Source organism: Aedes aegypti, chromosome 3 (assembly GCF_002204515.2).
Source record: "Aedes aegypti strain LVP_AGWG chromosome 3, AaegL5.0 Primary Assembly, whole genome shotgun sequence".
Taxonomy (NCBI): Eukaryota; Metazoa; Arthropoda; class Insecta; order Diptera; family Culicidae; genus Aedes; species Aedes aegypti.
Genome location: NC_035109.1, coordinates 261,513,560 through 261,535,852, shown reverse-complemented (window position 1 = coordinate 261,535,852; position 22,293 = coordinate 261,513,560). Strand labels below are relative to the sequence as shown.

The 22,293-nt window shown below is 36.5% G+C and overlaps 1 protein-coding gene across 8 annotated transcripts in view; it reads right to left on the bottom strand.

The window, feature by feature from the left end:
* LOC5571110 (protein yippee-like CG15309) overlaps positions 1 to 22,293 on the bottom strand; it is a 304,844-nt gene that overhangs the window by 8,067 nt on the left and 274,484 nt on the right. For 3 of the 8 annotated variants that reach the window (XM_021850475.1, XM_021850478.1, XM_021850474.1), the window contains 2 exons: positions 6,318 to 6,661; positions 5,613 to 5,824 (listed from right to left, as the gene is read on the bottom strand). In XM_021850475.1, coding sequence (XP_021706167.1) covers positions 5,613 to 5,824; positions 6,318 to 6,350 — 245 coding nt within the window. In that variant the 5' untranslated portion in view covers positions 6,351 to 6,661. The other 5 variants (XM_001659500.2, XM_021850476.1, XM_021850477.1 and 2 more) reach the window with 5 other exon arrangements.

Here is a 22,293-nt window from a genome sequence, read left to right as displayed (position 1 = left end):
ACAAAGCGGATCTAATAAAAGGTCTTAAATATAAGACTGATAATAGGTTTCTTTCCAAAAACTTGGTCACTATTTTAATGCGAGTCTCTAAAAAGTCTCTACTTTTAATCGAAGGTCCTTAGAGTATCTATTTAAACCAAAATGATTTCTCAAGTCTCTCTTTTCCCTTAATCTACTTGTATTGAATGCAAAATTGTCCAGGCTCCAAAGAAACATTCAGAGGCTATGACGGGATTAACAGGCTCAATAGGCTCTCAAAGAATTTCGTCTCAGATTTCCCGAGAAGAAGCTTCAGGAATTATCATGGTGATTTTATTTAGAACACTTTCAGGGTCTTCCAGAAATTTTAATTTATTAGAAATTTATTTTAAATCAGATCTCTCCAGAAATTTTACTAGAGACTCTCCCACAAATTCATTCAGCACTTTTTCAAAAGATCTTCTTCTTCTTTCTGGCGTTACGTCCCAATTGGGACAAAGCCTGCTTTTCTCAGATTAGTGTTCTTATGAGAACTTCCACAGTTATTAACTGAGAGCTTTCTTTGCCGATTGACCATTTTTGCATGTGTATATCGTGTGGCAGGTACGATGATACTCTATGCCCTGGGAATCGAGAAAATTTCCTTTACGAAAAGATCCTCGACCAGTGGGATTCGAACCCACGACCCTCAGCATGGTCATGCTGAATAGCTGCGCGTTTACCGCTACGGTTATCTGGGCCCCTGGCGTTTTTCAAAAGATGCTTAAAATAATTTCTCCAGAATTTGATCCATGAAATCCTTGAGAACTCCAAAGCTACTAACTACAGTGATGTCCTCGAATATTTTTTTTCAAAACTTTGCTAGAATATCCTCCAGATATATTTTTACTAATTCTTCTTCTTTCTGGCGTTACGTCCCCACTGGTACAGAGCCTGCTTCTTAGCTTAGTGTTCTTATGAGCACTTCCACAGTTATTAACTGAGAGCTTGCTATGCCAATGACCATTTTTGCATGTGTATATCGTGTGGCAGGTACGAAGATACTCTATGCCCTGGGAAGTCGAGAAAATTTCCAACCCGAAAAGATCCTCGACCGGTGGGATTCGAACCCACGACTCTCAGCTTGGTCTTGCTGAATAGCTGCGCGTTTACCGCTACGGCTATCTGGGCCCCCATTTTTTTTACTAATCCTTCAATCGAATTCTCCAGTTGTTACTCTAGGAGATCTTCCAAAGATTTAAACAGAATTCTCCAAAAGAAAAAGGATTACCATCAGTGCACCAGTAGCCGCTCATGTTCCAGTAGCCCGCTCACACTGAAAAAAGATAAGTTTGCATTAAGTAAATTCGAAAACTATAGCCACTATACTGTTCAAATCGACAAATTGAATCATACTGTGGACATTATTTTGTGTATTTACTGAAATTACCTTACCTTTTAAGCTCGTGAGCGGGCTACTGGAACATGAGCGGGTACTGGTACGTTGACGGTATTATGGAGTGTCTAAAAACAGAACAACCTAGGGTTTTTTTTATTTTTCAAGAAACACTGCAAGAATTGCTCCGTACCGTTTCGTCTCAAATTCCGAACAGACTCATATTCCGAACACTCTGTTTTTGTATGGCGATTTGGTTGAAATGTTTCGCTGAAATATGTCATCAAATAACAAGGAAATGGTAGTCAATTGCAATTCAATTTTAACGTCTCCAATATAATTTATTCCGCGGGAGTAATGATAATCATCCAGCTTGAGAACAGTGGAACAAGCTCAGATAAATTTATTTGCGAAATTATTCATTTGAATACGATATTATTCGTGATGTTCGGAATTTGAATCAAGGTGTTCGGAATATGAGACAGAATGAACACAATGTTCGGCATTTGAATCAAAATGTTGCTCCATACTTTCAAGTAAAACCAATATTAAAATTAACTAAATCAACATTATTATCAGTACACCCAACAGCTAACAGTTAGACTTTGCGAAGAAATTAAAATTTACACAAATATCAGCCAATTTATGCCAATCAGATGCATTTGCAATCACTGCTGGCCTTAAGTGTTCGGAATATGAGTCAAAACGGTATGTTCATGTGAATTCAAAAATTCAATTAAAGAATTCATTCACGTTTCCTCCCTAAAATACAAAATTCCTAGAGGGGTTCTTCGAACAAATAATTTTTTTCTAGTAATTATCCCAGCATTTTATCCAAGTATTACTCCTGCAATTTTTTAAAACTACAGCAATTTTTCTGCCCAATGTTTTTCGAGATTTTTTTTTAGAAAATGTTGCGGAATACTTTTCAGAGATTCGATTGATTTTTTCGTTTATCTTAGCAAATTATCTAGGAAATCTACTAAAACTTCCTCAAGAGTACAGGAGTTATTTCAGAGATCCTTGTTCATCAAGGGTGATTCTAAAACATACCCTTATCAGAAGTCACCCTAAGATTTTTTTAGGTTTGGTACCTCACGGACCGTCGTAATGGAGAAAAGTTGTTATAGAAAACAGTTATAACATCAAAATATTGTTCAAGGGACCAAAAAATGACGCTATAGTGACCTTTCGTCACTATAAAAGTTGTCGTTATAACGAGCTTGTATTGTACCATAAATTGTTTCTGATATTCTGGGAAGTTTGTATAGATTTCTCCTAGAAGTGGTCTAATATGCCACCTCTTGGAATTCTTCTTCATATTTTATAGCAAATTACTTCATCTCCTCTTAATTCTGATTGGAAATAGCACCTAAAAATTACAATTGAGAACCTCTATTATATTCAGAATAATTTATTTTGTACCTTGAACAATTCGTCCAGTTTATTTTTTCTTAACAAATATTCAGTAATCCCATAATATTTTTAGAAATTGATCCTGATAACTAATTTTGCCTGAATGGCTTCACGAAGTCCCTCAAAGGTTCTCTCAAAAATCTCTTTTTTTTATTTTTCCTGGTAAGTCATGATGAAATGCAAACTGCGACTAATCCAAAAATTTATTCAGAGAAACCTCTAAAAACTTTTCTAGGATTCTTGCAGAAATTCCATTTCCCTTCTAGAATGAATACGCCGTTTACTTCAAACAAGGTAAATCTCCATGCAATATCTTAAGCAAGGATTCTTCTAAAAATTACTAAAATAATTTGTCCAATAATTTGCTATGAGTAGTTCTAAGATATTACCCTATTCCTACTTATGCTTGTCGAAATAAATAAATAAATAAATTATTAAAAAATGTTGATTGGGCTCAATCAAGGAGTCAGTGCTGGGAATGGTAATAAAAGTAAGCTTGAATTTCGCGAAAATCACGTGGCTTTCCCAGTACAGTAGTTCAAAAACGTGAATCTCATCAAGTAGCCTATGTTAGGAGCATGCATTTTGCAAATAGTTAGTGTCATTGAAGGCTCTAAATGCGGAAAATGCAGCGAGAAATAGAACATTTTTCAACAGTAATTTTGGGTTGCCCTTAGCAAAAGGTGTTTTGCAATTTTCAAGGCTTTTGCAATTTTTGCCTATAGCAGCTATTGGCGTGAGTTTCACTGGCTTCGCTGACTGCGATTGGCTACTGTAGAATGAATTTCAGATTTTTTCCCAACCATGCAAGGAGTTTGTAGAATCATTCAGATAATTGTAATTTCTTTAGAAATTTTCTCTTTATATTTCCGCAAACATTCCTCTCAGATTATTCCACTAATCACTCCAGGTATCACATAAAAATATCTTATAGTAATTCTTGCAAGAATCTCTACAGGCATTTTCCTGAGATTCCACCATTGATTTTTTCAATAATTTTATCTACAAATTCTCGTTTGCAAAAATTAATATAGAGATTTTCGAAATTCGTGACTTCCAAGAGTTACATGAATTTAACCAGAATAACACTACTATACTATACAATTACTAGACACTATTTATGAATTTCAATAATTTTCACAAGAGATATTCATAAAAAAAATCCTGGAACATTCTTGGAGAAATTCTGAAGTATGTTTTCCTGAATATTTTTTTTTTTAATTCTTGGTAAAGTTTATGTAGAAATTCCTTGATAAAACTGTTAAGGAATCTTTTAAATTATGTTCAAAGAAGTTCAAGAGTGTCTTAAGAAATCCGCAGAGAGGTATTCTTATATGCAGCTCTAAAGAATGTTGTTAATCTGAAAATAATTCTTGGTTCTTGGAGTAGTTGTTGTTTGTAATTCTATAAGAATCCTAGAGAATACGGACGAAATAAAAATTCATAAAATATTACAAGAATTCTCAGAGAAAACTGTTGAGGAATCCTAAAATATGCTTTATAAGGAATCCTCCTTCTATATCCACAATAATCCTTTATAGTATTCTGGAATATGTATGACAAAATCCTTGAAAAAAATACTGGGAATATGTCAAAAGAAATATCTTGTCAGTATTCCAAAAAACAAAAATATAATAAATTTGGATTTTTTTTTTAGAACAATTTCAAATTGAGTCTAAAAATAAACATTGAAAGTATTCCTTAAACAATCCATAAAGAAATCCCAAATTTAATACCTGATGGAATTCAACAAGAAATGTTCGAAGGAATCTTTTCACAAATTGAATGTATTATTAGTGGAACTCTTAGAAAAATGCTTGAGGAATTCAGGAAAAAAATACTTGAGTAATCTTTGGAATAGTTTACAAAGGTATCTTTGCAACAAATGTTAGTATAAAATTTATCATAACATTTGATAGAATACGAAACCGTACGAAAAACCAAAACAAAATCCTGGAGAAATAATGGAATCTCAAAACATTTTCTCAGAGAATTTGACGGTTCCCTTAAAGAAATAATCCGAAAAACTATTTCAGAGATGTTTGCAGAAATTCGATTGTTGCTTTTAGAACGAATGTTGATGGAGTCTATCTAATAAATCCTTGAATAAACTGTATGAACTTTTCATTAGAATCTCTACCAAGCGAATTTTCAAAAAATTTCCAATCTGGAACATCCCAAACCGATAATGGACGAAACACAAATTGGATCAAGAAATATCGTGTATTCCATTGTGCGCATTGCGCCCGAAGAAGAGGATGGATGTCTTTCATGTTTTAACATCTCACGCAAAAAGGTGTAGATGTTGTATAGTGATAGTATTTGCGCAAAATCTGTGAATGAGCTTTCAAAGAATTTATGTTAAGCGATTTTCCTGGAAATTATGCAAGAATTGCTTCAGTAATTTATAAACTAATTTCTCTGTATTTTTTTTTTTCAAAAACCATAGATAAATTTCTATATGAAAACGTTTAAAGATTTTTCTTGTAGTTAAATAAGTTTTTTTTTTCATTAGAGTCATGTCTCGATAATGAAGACAATTCATTAATTCCACGTATGTTGTTAGTAACATATACATAAATTCCATTAGGATTTATTCCATAACGTCGAATAAAAAAAATTACGAAAACACAAATCGTCGAGAGGAGGGAAGTAGAAGGGAACTAAAATTTCCTTGAAGAATGATTCCGTTCGGAAGGAGTAAATAATTCCACATTTTGTCCCTTTTGACGTTTTGGGTTTCGGCGTTTTGGCATTCAACATTTCGTCCCTAAATTGTCATTTGAACTAGATCTATAACAGCATATTTCGAAATTTCCTAACCTTCCAGCCAGATACTTACACCGAATTGAACAGATACGCCCGTCCCTGGCTTCCCTGGAACGATTTCGATATAAGCTCATCGTGACTAGCTAGGTGTGCCCGGCAGTGGACACAGGAATACGTTCGGTTCGTTGGCGGTAGATAGGCTTGGAACGTTTTCACCATATTGCCACTTCCTGACGATGATGACGACGATGATTGCCCGTTTGCGTGCCCAACGTTGGCCGCTTCCTGTTTGGCATGATGGCAACGATCGGTTTGCGATTACCATTCGATAGTCGATAAAAGAGGGGAAAACACAGAAAATCAGACAACTGTTGAATTCAGATTAACTTCGTAAGAGCGGGAAAGGGCGGATATCGATCAGTGGAAGAACGCAAAATCAAAACGATATAAAATGAACGAAACAATACAAGTCATTGGTTGCTTATGGTTTCTACCTGGGTTGGATCGGTTTCTCGATTCGAGTCCAGGCCGGAAGTGATTGTTAGAACTAGATGGATAGAGAAAAGTACGACCCCGGTTCGTAGGGCCGCCCTAGGAGCTGTTAGTGTCTAGTTGTTGGTTAGTAATATGAACAAGGAACCCGGGTCCGTTGAGGGGAATCGTGTGATCGCGGTATCTTCGATTCGGTCGATTATGCGCTAGAGAGCTCGTTAGTGGCGGATTGGAGTTTCTGTTAGCTTAGACCTATGGAAATAATGACAATCGAATAGATGTTTACTTCGAACAGTAGATTAAACAGGGATATGTGCATCCGTCTCCGCGGCCCAGCTGCTGACCGCTGCTGCCTCTGTTTGTCCGGACCAAATTCGTGATCTTACTCTGAACGGCACGCACTACCAAATCACACGCTACGCTATCATCCGTGTTGAGCTTGATGTGACGATTCGAGAGTGTTCTGACACTCAACAGCAACGAATATTTTCACAATCACAAACAATGTTTTTCCACTGTGCTGTTTTGTTCCGTCGTAGATGATTGTTGTCGAGCAGTTAATGGTAATAGAATTCTAGTTGATTTTACTCGCTGTTTAGCTGCAGTCAATAGGCAATTCCAATCGAAAATCTGGAAGGAATGTAGACAAACAAAATATACATTAGATCAGGGAAGTAACTAAACAAAAGCAAAATGATTAATCAATATTAATAACATTAGATTGTCCCAGTAAAGTTTCGGGATTTACTGTCTCAAGATTCTGAGACCACAGTTTCACTTTGGTTAAAACACTCCCGGGTATAGGAGAACTCACCAGGGGTGAAAAGCTAGTTCAAGCATAAACCAAAAGATATAATAAAATTATCTCACCTGATGCGTAGACTCCATTTTTGCTGTTGTAGTTCAAACAAATAGTTGTAAAGCAATAGAGGTATGCTGCTACTTGTTCTTATACTCCGTAGCAAAAGTACTACTACACCAAACCACACAGCTATCTAATACCTGATTGATAACACAGCGCAACAAAAATGACATCTTTGCGTGTCTCAAGGATCAAATTTTGTGTCTCTAGTAGATTTGGGGTTGCTGAATTTGAAGCCGTCCTCAGAAATTTCCCAGCACGTCACAATTTTTAGCTACAGGTCGCCAAAGTTGTATGAAACATTGGTTTTATTGATGTTTACCTAAAATTTAAAGTATATTCTATCAAACTTTTTTGTGCTCTTATCCACCAAGCATGCAAAAGAGGACTCAAACTTTCGTTTAAGATATACTTTGGTTGAAATTCCACGATTTAGTTTGGATCAAATCGATTTTTTCAACATGCTTGCAGTCTTCATACAAAATTCTTCGTTTCTCTTATATGACAAATTACAATACTTTTCTAGACCATCAAAAAATAACTTTTCCGCTTCAAAAGTTTTATAAACTTCGATGATAAGTATTGTTATACACATAAAGTTTGAATTCTGTGGCAAATTAAGCAAATAAATTACCTTACAAGCTGGCAAACTTGCATGCAAGTTGGCTGAAATAGTCAATTTTTGCATTTTCAACAACCAATATCTCAAAAACTAGACGTGCTATGATATATCTGCAAACGGCAATGGATTCAGCAACCCTTAATTAGGTAAATAGAGGTATTTTGATGCTGGAGACAAAAACGTGTTCCGCAGTGTAATTGTAAATCCTAGCTCATTTATAACTGTCACATCAGGTCTGCCCAGCAGATTTCGCATAGAACAGACCTGTAACGAATCCTGTCTCGAAATACGTCTTCGTAGCTCTTGAGAAGTTGTCCGATTCAATTTTATCGCAAAAGCAATATTTTTTTTTAGTTTTGCCACTCGTTTGCGTTCACTCCCTTCGCCACTGCAACTCGTTCTGTCAAGGATGCCCAATTGAATTCTGAAGTCAATCGATTACACTTTAATTTTTAATGGCGCTACGTCCTTAAGTCATGACCTGCGTCACAATGTTACGCCAACATACTTGGTTCATGGCTGCTTGCCTCCAGTTTCTCGATCGCCCCACACTTCTAATATCATGATCCACTTGGTCAAACCACATAATTCGTTGCGCTCCTCTTCGTCTTGTACCGGTGGGATTCGAGGCGAACACCATTTTTGCGGGATTTGTGTCCGGCATTCTCACAACGTGACACGCCTTCCGTACCATTCCAGCTATGGCGACTTTCTGAATACTGTGTTCACATTAGAGTAACGTATGTCCGTGGTTCATTCTTCTCCTCCATACGCCATTCTCACATACTCCGCCAAAGATCACACCTAGCACACATCGTTCAAAAACTCCTAGCGCTTGCAGGTCCTCTTCGAGCGTTGTCTACGTCTCATGGCTGTAGAGGACTACCGGCCTTATCAACGTCTTATACATAGCACACATAGTACGATGGTGAAGTTTACCAGACCGTATCAGGTCCGTAGTAAGCTCGACAATGATAATTCTTTGAATTTTTCCGCTGCTATTGTTATCCGCCGTTACCAATGTTTCGAGGTAGACAAATTCATCTGCCACCGCGAACTCTTCTCCGTCGATCATCACACGTCTGCCAATGCGAGCTCTATCGCGCTCGATTTATCTAGCCAGGAGATATTTCGTCTTCGACGTATTTATCGTCAGTCTAACCCTTTCCGCTTCACGTTTCAGTCTGGTATACTGCTCAGTAACCACCTGGACAGTTCTTCCGACAATGTCCACGTCATCAGCGAAACAGATGAACTAGCTGGATTTATTGAAGATCGTGCTACGTACGTTGAACAACTTCTTTATCTATATAATATCGAACAAGAGGTAGAAAAGACCATCACCTTATCGAAGTCCTTTGCGTCATTCAAACGGGTCCGATAATGTATCCAATATCTTCACACAGCTCTTGAGCTACTTGGTAGCATCATTAGCTTCACTTATTGTTGGAGTTAGCACGTCTCCCTCATCCACCGTACCGATGAAACCATTCCTCCTGCTGGTTTGGTCTTTCACCTCTGAGCCATTCAAGTGTTCATCGTAGTGCTGCTTCCAGCTTTCAATCATCTCACATTCGTCCGTCAAGATACCTCCATTCTTATCCCTGCATATTTCGACTCGCGACACAAAGACTTTGCGGGTGGCATACAGTTTCTTGTAGAACTTATGCTTTTCTTGAGAACGATTTATCCCGGAACAGATGGGCTTGCTGCCTTCGCTTCCGTTTGTATCGTTCCACTTTTTGCCGGGTACCTTGCCCTGCACTTTGATGACCCAAAATCAGTGGTTCCTCATGGTCGGTACTGCTTACACCAAATCTCCGACGGTGGAGCTTCCAGCATATAGCTCTCCGGTGATGTAATGGATTGTGTCAACCAGAAGTCTAATTCTCTATCCTTCCTCTCTGTCTACGTGGTCACGTTGGAAATCAGGCAATGACTCCAGCTATCTTTCATCGCGTTGCCCCTCCTGCAGTTATTTTCCCATAAACTACGGGATACAATTCAGATGGGAATCCATTACGCGCTTACTATTAGCCATAAGACCATCGTTAAGTCGTGGCAGGTCTCTTGACGTGACGTAGAAACGATGGTCAGTAGCCTACTTATGCAACTTCTTGTTGCTTAACAGCTCGACACTATTCTGAACCAGAGTTGCTCAATATCAGTCATATCAACTGATAGCTGATGTTCTAAAATTATCAATATCACATTGATTTTACAATCTACAACAGTGATGCGACAAGGCACTCTAGATCATAATCACTACAGAATAAGTGATCACGTGGTAATTATCCAAGCTTTAAATGTTTTTCAGTGATCATCACATAGTTTCAATCCATCTGCAGCACTGTAAAAAATGTCGTATGATTAAATTACCATATAATTTGCTTAATTTGAAGCTAAATTTAATTCATCAGTAATATCCGCCATCAATGCACTGGTGATAGAGTAGACAGTATGATGTTGATGTGATATGGAATGTTTCGAATTGTATCGCAGTCGGCATGTACAAATCAACAAATTTTGGGCATTGATAGTGACAGCCAGCAACTCTGTTCTGATCAATGCTGTGCTTGCTATTGCTGCCTTTTTAGAGACGTATTCGACGTAGCTATTGAAATTATTATTGATGATCAATTCATCAAGGATTGTGCTTCATTTATCACTTGGATACGAAAGTGAATTCTTCGACTGGGATTTTCGCCCGATGTACTGTCAAAATGGTCTGAGCGCATGTTATAGTCATGATTCAATAGTGGAAATCATGTGGATGTTATGAATCAGTCGTCAGATGCTCGTCAAACATCGGTTGCCTAAAATATTTTGAAATCATAGTCTCCAAAATGGCTACTATCTTGAACATAGATATACTGATGATCCGTTTTCACCAATAATATGCGCAAAGTTGTGCTTTTTATGAACCTCTACCATCTGCAACTCCTTCAAGTTCTTGACCAGTTTTGTGTTTCGCTCTAATCGTTCGTTGCATCCATGTTTTTTTATAAGCCGAATTTCCATTCAATTCGAATCTAAGGAAAAATACAATAAGAATAAAAAAAGCAAATGCATTTATAGACAACAATCGGTTTACGGTTCAAGGACATCATTTTAACTCACGGTTTGGATTGGAACTTTTAAAGATATATAATAAGACATTTCGTTAAGATTTTTTCATAACTTCACAATATCGTCCATAGTCACTTTAGAAATACAGATGATTCTCCACATCTAGATTTTGAAGGAATCTTCACACTTAAATTCGAAAATCAACCTCGGTAATCGGTTTCGCCGAGAACCCAACAGCTGATATCTCGGTAATTAGGTGCCGAATCTCGGTAAAAAAAATTACCGAAACTTCGGTAAAAAACGTTTAACCAAATCTTCGGTTAAAAAACGTTTACCGAACCTTCGGTTAAAATACTGGACCGAGATTTCGGCTAAAAAATTGAATTGCCAAAATCTCGGTAAAATAAATACCGAGAATTGGTATTGAAAAGTACCGAATTCTCAGCTGATGGGTTCTCAGCGATTTGTTATGCTGAGGTCGGTTAAATAATTTAGGTGTGTTCGAGATACGCAAAGATCGATAAAAATGATTTTATAGAATACTGTAATAAAATCTCTGTGATATTCAAAAGGTTTTGAATTGCTCAAATCTGATCTGATATTATTTTCAATGCATAAACATCATATCAAGATAAAAAACGATATCAAGTAAGAAGAGAGATATTGTATGAAGATGAAAAGGACCGAAGACATCACCAGCGACAAAATAACATGTCGAGATAGGCGGCATCCACAAATTACGTAACGCTCTAGGGGGAGGGGGGAGTAGGCTCAAGCGTTACGGTCCATACAAAAATTTGAAATTTTTCATACAAAAAGCGTTACGGAGGGGGGGGAGGGGGTCAAAAATTTCAAATTTTAGCGTTACGTAATAAATGGATGCCGCCATATAGAACGTCAATATGTAGGGAGTAGACGGTTTACGAAATTTTCGCTTAACCACATGCAGAGCCGTAGTGTGGCCTCATGGTGCCCTTTGCCGACCTACATTTATGCGCCCCTATTTATACAACTAAAGGTGGAAGATTTTTTAAAATTCATAGAAAATAATCATAGGATTCCTATAAGATTTTTTAATCGTGGGGTCGTAATATTTTTTTAAGTTATTTTTTTTTTTTTGTTTGCACCAAATAAATCAGGAAATCTCAACCAGACCTACCCAATCTTTTTGAAATGTGAGTAAAATCGTAGAAAAAATATAGTAATCAGCATTTATGTTGCATCAAAAGACTTTAAGTTAGTGTAGAATATTCTCTTAGTGGTTAGTAAACATATTTACTATTGATGTGAGCAATTGAAACCAATTTTATTGGTTTCCACACATGTTTACTTACAGTGAAAAGTAACATTCTTAACACTCTATGTAGGATAAGCGTACCAGTTATAGCCTATTGGACCATTTGTAAAACTTCAAAAAATCTTATATACCTATGGTTTTTGAATGTACTTATAACAAAAGATATATCATACACTGCAAAAACATACAAATCCGTTCAAAATAAGGAAACATTGAAATTATCACGTATGGCAAAATAGGAAACCACTCTGGTCACAACTGGTACAGAGTTTTGCCCAGGTTTAGGTTTTTTTTTAATTTCATCCAGAACTCTGTTGTGAAAACTCGAGCTAGGAATTCATATTCTGCCCATATTTTTGTTATAATTCCGCTAAATTATTGTTTAAGCATAATCATATCTAGATATGTCAAGACTAAGGCTTCCAATCATGTTCAGTATTCTATAAAAATTTCTTTTAGGATTCTACCTGTGCAGTAGTAATTGACTAAGTTGATCATTTAGTTTAGTTTAGATGCTCAAAAAGTAAGTGGTAGATCTTGTAAATCAAATAAAACTAATATGAATAATAATAGTCTGCTTTATCTCATTATGGACCCGTAATCGAACACTAGATTCATGTTTAAACGAGTTCCATACACAGTTCGAACGAAACGTGTAAATTTCTGAGACATATAATGCACATAATTGGAGCGTGGAAAATCATGAATATTTACATGACATGTCATGTAAACTTCAATTATATGTCATGTAATCCAACAGGATTCTGTGTGGTTACATGACATATAACGCATTTTTACATGATTTCAGGCTTAAATTTACATGACGTAATGTTTACATCGCATAAATGAAGTTTACATGACGTGTAATCCTCATTATTTTTAACTGTGTAGGTTTAGGGTTTTTAAACGAGTTTCAAAGATTTTAAAACTCCAAAACTTTCAAAACAATTCAAATAATAAACAATATCTTTTGAAATGCATATTTTGTTGCCAGGTATTCAGATATGGTTTCAATTTTTCATTTTCAACTAAGGAACGTTCACGCATTCAGCTATCGCCAGCACCACCTCGTTCGAGCTGAGTATGAAAAGCGAGCTTTTCCAAGGTGCGTGTTAAGTACATGAATGCGACGATCTGGAGTAAATTGTTACTAATGAGGCGCCTTTATTCAATATCTATATTCCAAAAGTTTACCAAGTAAGCCGTGCGTTTTGGTAAACCCTTGAGGCTGGTTTGCTGTTGAAAAGAAAACTGCCCATAACTGCATATTTGTAACATTCGACAAAAGTAGGCATTGAGTAAATGGTATAGGGGGAGATCCCCCTGTGCCGGACAGCACCCAATACCGGACAAAGTCGAAAAATTGAGAAATCATGGTCCAATCAATATGGTGTATTAGTAGAAAAGAAAGCTTTTATGTAGACTAATGTTTGCGTAGAATAACACATCCTTGAAATATGCATGCCTTTTTAAAAAAGTAGAAAAGTTTGAAAATCTTTAAAAAATTGACGTATTCTCTTAATTTTGAGCCTATTTAGTAATTATTTCGAATATGAAAAAATACTTTGGATCACGCAAGCTTGATCGAAAATAATCCTAATTTGATAGTATGAATGTATTTTGTACCATAATTGAACTAAATATGGACAAATTACAATTTTCGTTAAGCACCTCCTGTCCCCAAGTTTCGGACAGCTTGATTTGTTATATGATATCTTTGTAATTATTGCGTCAGTGTCTCAAAATACTTTCATTTTTCATGGGTTCCAACGATCATGGTATCAAACATGCAATAAAATTAAGAAAAATGAACATTCAGAACAACATCTTAAAATGTGCTATTTTTCATCATATATGGAAGAGGTTTTTGAAAGGCATCTTGCAAACTAAGAAAAACTCAAATTATTCTTGTAAATGTTGCAAATACATTGAATTGGTAATTTAAAACTATTCCAATAGTGTACATATTCAATAATGTTCAAATTTGCAGAATTCGAGGCATTTCCAGATCGTGTCCGGTATTGGGTGCCACCTTTTAAGATCGATCAATTTGGTACTAAAATACACCATCAAAATGCATTGTCGAAATTCATATTTATATTTTCAAATTTATTTTTGTACGCTATAAAAATGATAATATTTATCATAAATGGGTAACACAAGCCCATAAAACCAATAGTTTTCGAATCATGAATTTAGTGGCTTAAGTGTCCGTTACTGGGGGATCACCCCCTATCAAGTTAGCATTTTATTGCAGTATGGAAGGTAACTAAAATTTAAAAAAATCACTAAGAATTCAAAAGTGCTTATATGAGGCTGAGATTTTGTACAACTCATATCGCATGTTGCGTGAATAGTCAGAAAATAATTCTGATAGAAAAAAAAACAGAAATTTCGTTGCCACTACATTACGAGGTTCATTTTTTTTTTTTATCTTTATTAACGAGATTTTTAGCCCTAGGCTAGTTTATCTCGGGACCAACGGCTTTACTTCCCTTCCGAAGGAAGTCGTCACTACAACTTTTTTGTCAGTGACTATCTCGGGGATGGGATTCGATCCCAGGTCCTCGGCGTGAGAGGCGTGTGTTCTAACCACTACACCAGGTCCGTCCCCGTTTACGAGGTTCATGTATAATCTCAATGTGACTGTTAAGCGGTTACAATTGTCAATGTGACAAAACAACTTGGTATTTTTTCGAATTTTCTAGAACAATCGCACAGATTTTAGTAAGTGGATCGAAAGTATTTGTCATTTGATGACTCTCTCCGGTATTAACTCGAATTTGTCAAAAATGTCGAATGTGACAAACATGCAGTTATGGGCAGAAAAGTAGTCGCCTATCTCGATGCGTGGGAAATGTTTCAAGAAAATCACATTTCTTTAATCGCAGTACGCAGTTTAAAAAAAAATGTCAGTTTAAATGGGGTGCTCTGTAGAAAACTTTCTGACCCATCCAGTCAAGGATATTTTTTTACTTTTCTTGACCAGCCAGAACAGTATAGGGTCAAATGGTCTAAAATACCACTTTAAGGATTTGTGTCGTTTTCTCCTAATGAGATCCACATTTTAACGCCATTCGAAGTCCTAACAGTAACTTAACAACATTTTCTTGCTACCATCATGAAAGCATTTCCCAAATTTTAGTTTTTTTGTGGATTTAAATCGTGTAGAAAAGTTAGTTGAAAAATGGGGGTGGTTCAAAATGACCAAATTGATGGGGTAGAATGCCATTTAATATGGAGAACTAGTAGTTAGCAACCAAGTTTCTCCATGAGTTTGCTCTGTAGTATGGAAACGCTTCCCCATAACGCAGGAAGTTCATCTTTCCGTGGTGCGTTATGGGGTTAAGATCTACCAGTGAACCCTAGTCCTGTCTACTTCAAACGAAGAGAACAGGATATTATAGTATTCAAAGGAACCTTTTTTAGTCCTTGTTACATTTTTAAACCTAGTTGAAAGTGACAAGTCTCGGTTTTCCCGGTTGCCGAGAATGATCTTGAGACAAGGAAAAATATGAGTCGAATACAATATTTTTTTTAATACTTTTATTTATTCAGTTCGCTAGTTTGAAGAAGTAACGACTAGGATTCTGATGCATGGACAATATCGGTGTAATTTCTTGGCTTCATCAAGGGATCCGATTTTGACTCATAAAGGGGCGCGCCTGTGGAGAGTGTACCCACCACATTCTTCAAAGGGTATGAATAGCGGAACCTTTCAATTAGAATCCTTTCCTGCGATCAAGTTAGAAATTACAACTGTAAGAAAACCGAATACCTTATCACTTCTCTATAGTGATAATATAACACGACATGCACTAAACAAAGGACACGAGATATACTACAATAGATCAAATATTGGTGGCAGTGGTTTATGTTCCGAACAGAAAAAAACGCTTATTCCTTAATGAAATCATCGGAAAACCTTAATATTTAGGCAAAAAAGTGAAAAATGTTGAACTTCACTGGAAAATAAAGGAAAAATGTATGAATTTATGTCCAAGGGTTGTGGCGGCAACTCTTAGGTAAACATATTTTAACACCGTTTGGCAAAGAATACGAATAGAAACGTTCTAGGAATGTTTTAATGAGGTGAGCCATTTTACCCCATCAGTGCGTATTGGACCATGTTCCCCTACTTAACTTTAAGACTAGCTCGTTTGGCGGGGGCCAACCTAGCCAATGGCATGCTCCGGCGCTGACCATACGACATCAAATAATCACACCGCTCAATCGAGATTTGAGCTTCATCAAAGATGTGGCTGAGAAAATTTCACTTTGAGGTACAGTCGAAGCGCGTTATAACGACATCGCAAGGGACCGTCGCAATAGAGAAATGTCGTTGTAGAGAATAGTAATAACATTGAAACATTTTTCATGGGACCGAAAATTGTCACTATAGAGAGCTTTTGTCGCAATAAAAGATGTCGTTATAACGAGCTTTGACTGTAGATGGCTAATTTTTCCGTTCAAAATTAGGACAAAAGCTAGAATACAAAATATTAGCGTTTTCCTCAGTTATTTCCACACAAACGTCAAATGGCGTGTGCTCAGCCAAATTTCCTCCAAATAAATCTAAATTTCAGGGAGATGATTTATAGGATCCATAAGATGTACATTTCAAAATAGGGGAGCAAAATCTTTTGCACCAGTCTAGCGAAGAGTCAGCTATACAGTGTCTTACCGATTTTGGCATCAAGATGTGAATTTTATGTTGCCAAATCTGGATGTTGCCAGAATTTTAAATGGCACATGCTATTATAATTGTTATCACAAAAAGTTTCAAAAAACGCAGGTTACTACTAAGAATAATGTGAAAAGTGTCTGGGAGCTTTCTTCAGTTTAATTTTTATCCTAAGAGAAGCTTGTACTACGTACAAGCATTACCTGAAAATCTAACTTTTTGTACAAAATACAAGTGGTCATTTGTGGATGTTATCAGCTGCAAATTTTCAGCTTTAAATCAAGACGAATTGAAAGCAGCTGGTTTCGAATCTAGACATATTGTTTCTGGTGGGATTTCTTTTCAACTTCCCTGAGCATACATAGAGTACAATTTTGATTATAATACGATACCCTTATGCAAAAATAATGAAAAAATCAATAATAGTATTTTTTTTTTTTTCTAAATTATTATGCTAAAATCCTAACTGGAATGCAATGTCATTAATGAAATAAGAAGGATAAGAAGAAAGATTCCAATCAAATATTTACTGCAAAACCCGTTCAAAAGCTACACGTTTATTATTTTCCGAATTTTGGTACTTTTTCAATACTTTTTTTCTCGAAATTGACAGTATCAAGCGCCCAGATATATATCACTAAATTACAAAAAAGAAATTTAAGGCGTGTTTCAATAGTCAAATTATATGTCTCCAGTAGATCTTGGGTTGCTGAATCTGATGATGTTATCAGAAATGTTCCAGCACGTCACAATTTTTAGCTACAGGTCGCCAAAGTTGTATGAAACACTGATTTCATTGAAGTTTACATGAAATTTAAAGTATGATTGAAGTATTTAGTGATCCAATTCACCTAGCATGCAAAAAAGGATTTCAACGTTTAGAAAAAATAGATAAAAGAAGATAATAACGGATTTTTTTTATTCTTTTGAAAGAATTTATGTTAAAAATGTTGTGCAATATCTTGTGAAACGTTCTGCATAGTTCTTGAACGAGATGGTGTAGACATTTGTTGAGGAATCTGAATAAACTAATAGTGGAAATAATTGCAAAGATTGGTTGAGATTCTATTCTTACAAGAATATCGTTAGATTTTTTTACGACTACTTGAAAAAAAATGCATATGAAATCGTTAAGGCATATCTGTCTGAAAGATTTAACCGTAAATTTTGGGTAGTTATCGAATTATGGATGGATTTTTTCTTATATTTTTCTTGAATCCAACCAATTGATGGCTGTGAAAAAAATAGTAGCGGCTCAAGTATGGATAAAATTTCTGATTGTATTTCAGTAACATCTGTAAGACGAATTTCTGAACAAAAAGGCAGATTTTTTGCAGAATCAACAATGTCTATGGAACTTTGGACATGGATTCATTCATGAATCGCTCTTATAATTTCTTTATAAAGTTCAAGCAATGGCAATGCCAAAGTTAATTTTCACTTCTGTTGAAATTGGCTTCTAGAGTTATGCACGAAGTTTCTCACTCTCTTACTAAAATTCCTCTGTCCCAGTGGGGACGTTAATTCCAAGAAGAAGATGTTCAGAAAACTGTGAATTGTGGGAACTACGGAGAACAAATCTCGATCCAGATTTCCAGACATTTTTTTTTCAAATATGAATAGATCTAAACGACATTCATAATGTCGAACTATTTAACAGTTATTTTAAGTAATGACAAAAAAATGTGTAAATTTAAATTTAAAACAGGAATAAGATTTTTATGTCGAAACTTGTAGTGACGAATCATCCATTGATTGTATGAAAATAAAATAATCGTGCCGCTGCCACGATAAAAATGTATTATCATAAGTTTGAAACGAGCTCACCAGTAGGTAATCTATCTACAACTGAACAAGAATCTCTTTTCGCACTCGCACAACGCGAACTGGGTACGAATGATTTTGATTTCGTTTCTGTGTGTGGGACAAGACAGGACACACCATCAAAATACCACACACTAACCCTTTTAGGCTTCCAGGCCCAAATAACCAAGAAACACCAAAATTATGTTCTAAGTAGGTTTGGATTTCCATTTCATGCTTGCTACGGTATCGTTAATCGGTTGTAGGGTGCCGGTGCCATTAGTGGACTACCTAAGCTATAAAAAATCATAACAAAATAACGAAAAGCCTTAGCAGAGATCTTTTGGCGTCAACAGAAAGATTTCAACCTCTATTATATGGGAAAAATATAAAAAGAGTGATAAAACTAATTTTTTTAACATAAAGTCGCTTGAGCCACTATTGGTACACGTGTTCCAGTAGTTGCGCTAGTGCTCCAGTAGTAGACGTTTGGGAATTATACAAGGAATTTTAAACAAAAAGGCAAATTTTTACACAGGTTTAACATTTTTCCCTTCAAACAGCAACTAATATCTTTCGAATGAAGCATTAAGAACATCTCTGGGACTTTTCTTCATTTTTATACATCCATTTTAAAAACTGCTTCCATCCGTTGATCCACTACTGGAGCACGACGGCAACTATTGGTGCAAGGGAGCAAATTTTTTGCGTAAACTTGATTATTTATATGACTTTTTGATGAAATAAAAAGCTGAAATTTTGCAAATCGACTAAACTAGAGGCGATCTATCCACCAAAAATAGCACATGTCGTTTTTATCAAAAAAGTACGTTTTATTCCATAGTCCAATCTACTGGTACATTACAACCATTGGTACCGGCACCCTATCTCTTTTAATAAAAAAAAAATAATAAAAAATCCACAGTGAAACAATGAACATACATCACACAAGCCTTCTGCGAAATCAACTAACGTTCAAATATTCTCACGGCAAATATCCCTCGAACCGTCTGATCTGTGAAGTCCAGAATAGAAACGATCACTGTTCCTAGCTAATTGAAGATAATTGCCCTAACAATATCAAATCAAAGTATATGGCTGTTCCACTTTTCCGATTATGGGAAACTGTTACGACTGATCACACAATGATACCCATTTAAAATTTATACTGAAAAAATCCGTTAAGACGTAAAACCACTAACTACGTACCTACCAGAGAGACAAAAGACACGCAAGACGGTAGGAATACATAAGCTTAAGACCCACCTCCTCGTCCGACTTGCACTGCACAGGAAATCGAAACCCATCCGCCTCATTCAGCAGCAGCGAAATCCAAATCCCATTATCCCAAACTTTCTCTGCACAAAGCTGCTTGTGTTGTGGGGCAGCCAGCAAAACAAAAAGCAAACGACACTTGGCACACTGAATTAACGGTTCACTATACTTCTATACTACTTATTTCGTCTTATATTGGGTGGCTTACCACAGACTAACCCGATCGTCGTATGGCCTCTCTCTTCTGCTTTGAATGGTTGCTGCTGCTGCCTTTCCCTTCTTTATCCACTGAAAAGCAGGAAAACAACGGTTTCTGTGTGAAGTACCACGCAAAATTTGCAACCTCTCCAATTCTAATATCAATCAACAGCAACACACAAACTACGCACAATCAATTTTATTTCGCAGCTCTCGATTTTGCCCGAAAAAATGACGTATCGTGCTCTACATTCACTGAATCACTGAACTGAACCCCTCGGACTACTACGCGTCGACGAGACTTCCGACAAGGCTGCGCCACAAAAACAACACTTCAGCGCTAACGTCGCAACACCGCCGCGGACTACGATTACGACTTCTTCTGTCTGAGGACTTCCTCCTGAATGCTCGAAGAACTGTGTTTGGGTTTAGAGCACTCTGCTTCCGTCTGCTGGTCAGCCACTTTGCTCTTCTTTTGGGGCTTGAGAACGAGTGTTTCCTCGCGTAACTTCTGGCGCATACTATTGGCTGATCGTCCAAGAAAACAAGTCAGTACCACTATCCCCATCAAGCTCCCAAGTCGTGACGCTGTATTAACGCTTCAAGCCAAGCCAAACCAACAACAACAACATACAATAGTGTAGTTGGCACCAAGAGAAAGAAGAAAACTCGTAAACAAAAATAGAACGGTTTGTGTTTTCTGGCTTCGTGTATTAATAATACGCGGTCTGTTTACGGCAACAGCTGGTGCTGATATGAAAGCGGGTTTCTCCGTCTCCGTCTGCGTCCCGTCGTCGCTCAGTTGGTTTGGTTTTGCAGCTTTTGCACCACGCCGCTCGCCGCCCAGCCGAGCGCGTGTTCCGTTGCGTTTCGTCCCTCTTGCAGGGCTGGTAGCGAGAGGGACTTTTTAGAGTCTCGGTCACTATTTTCTATTTGCTCACAAAAAATCCCTGAGTAATTCTGCAGTAACATTGCCATCGGCACATATCGTTGAAATTCGTCATATTGTATGCAGCCGTCAATCTTTGTCGGAGATCATTTGCAGAATGGGATACTTAAATTTCTTTCAAAGTTAAGCTAAGTATGCTGTTTCGCTCAAGAAAAGTAAAGAAATTCCTTGATTGAAAGGGTCAAGAAATTTCCTACAGAGAGCCCCCTTTGAAGTGACATTTCTTCTCAACTGCGTACTGCGATCAGAAAAATGTGATTTTCTTGACCATTTCTTGGGAGAAATTTTCCACGCATCGAGATAGGCGATTCCTTTTCTTGTCAGTAGCAAACCGGCCTTTATTCTACAACAACTGAACGACATATTACTTAAAAAGATATTTGCGCTGAAGTTAGGAGAGCTTACGAAGCTTCAATTCTTTGTTGAATTAGTTATTTGATTTAAGTTTCCTCCAAATTGAGACCAACTTTGCTATGATTCAGTTGCATCCTCGTGACGACTTCTCAACTGTTTCATTACAAGCACTTATCATTTTGTCGTTGATCTCAATATATTGCCGTGTGCATTTGAAATGCAAATATAAAATGCGGGAACACCAAACGCGGTAAGATTTTCAACAAGGAAGGCGAAGTCAAAGTTTAATTTTTATTGCTAGGTTGGCGGTGATATGAACTATGGTTGCTAAGTAGCCCTTGGTTACTTTGTGTTACCGCATTTGAAGCCCAGTTAGAATTGATTTGCACGTCAAACGCAAACAGCAATATTCATAAAAAACTAAATGTTATCGGCTGCATTAGTTTCTACAATGATAATGAGTGGCGTCAAATACACAAGTTAGTTTGGAGGAGTCTATATAAATTATTTGATTTAAAAAAAGAGCCAGTTGTTACAACTAGAATAATACCCTACATTATACAATTAGGGTGCCGGTGCCAATAGTGGATTACCCAAGCAAAAAAAATATCATAATATAATTAACGAAAAGCCTTAACAGAGATCTTTTGACATTAACAGATAGATTTCTACTTCTACTATATAGGAAAAATATGAAAAGAGTCATGAAATTATTTTTTTTTAGTATAAAATCGCTTGAGCCACTATTGGTACACGTATTCCAGTAGTTGCGTTAGTGTTCCAGTAGTAGACGTTCGGGAATGGTTCAAGGAATTTTGAACAAAATAGTTTATTTTTACAAAGGTTTAATATTTTTGCCTCGAAGCAGCAACTGAAATCTTTCGCATGAAGCATAATTTATTTTTATTATATCTATTGAAAACACTGCTTCCGTCAGTTGATCCACTACCCGAGCAAAGTTGGGTAACAAAAAGATAACAAGTTGTGTTATCCGATAACAAGCATTTGATAACATAGTTTGTTTTCCTTTTTGGTAGAATAATCAGGCAACATAACAAACGTGATAACAAAAGTTATACTAAAGATATCATATAAATATCTCATTGTGTTATCATTTGAAATACATTGATAACAAGTTTTGTTTTCCAG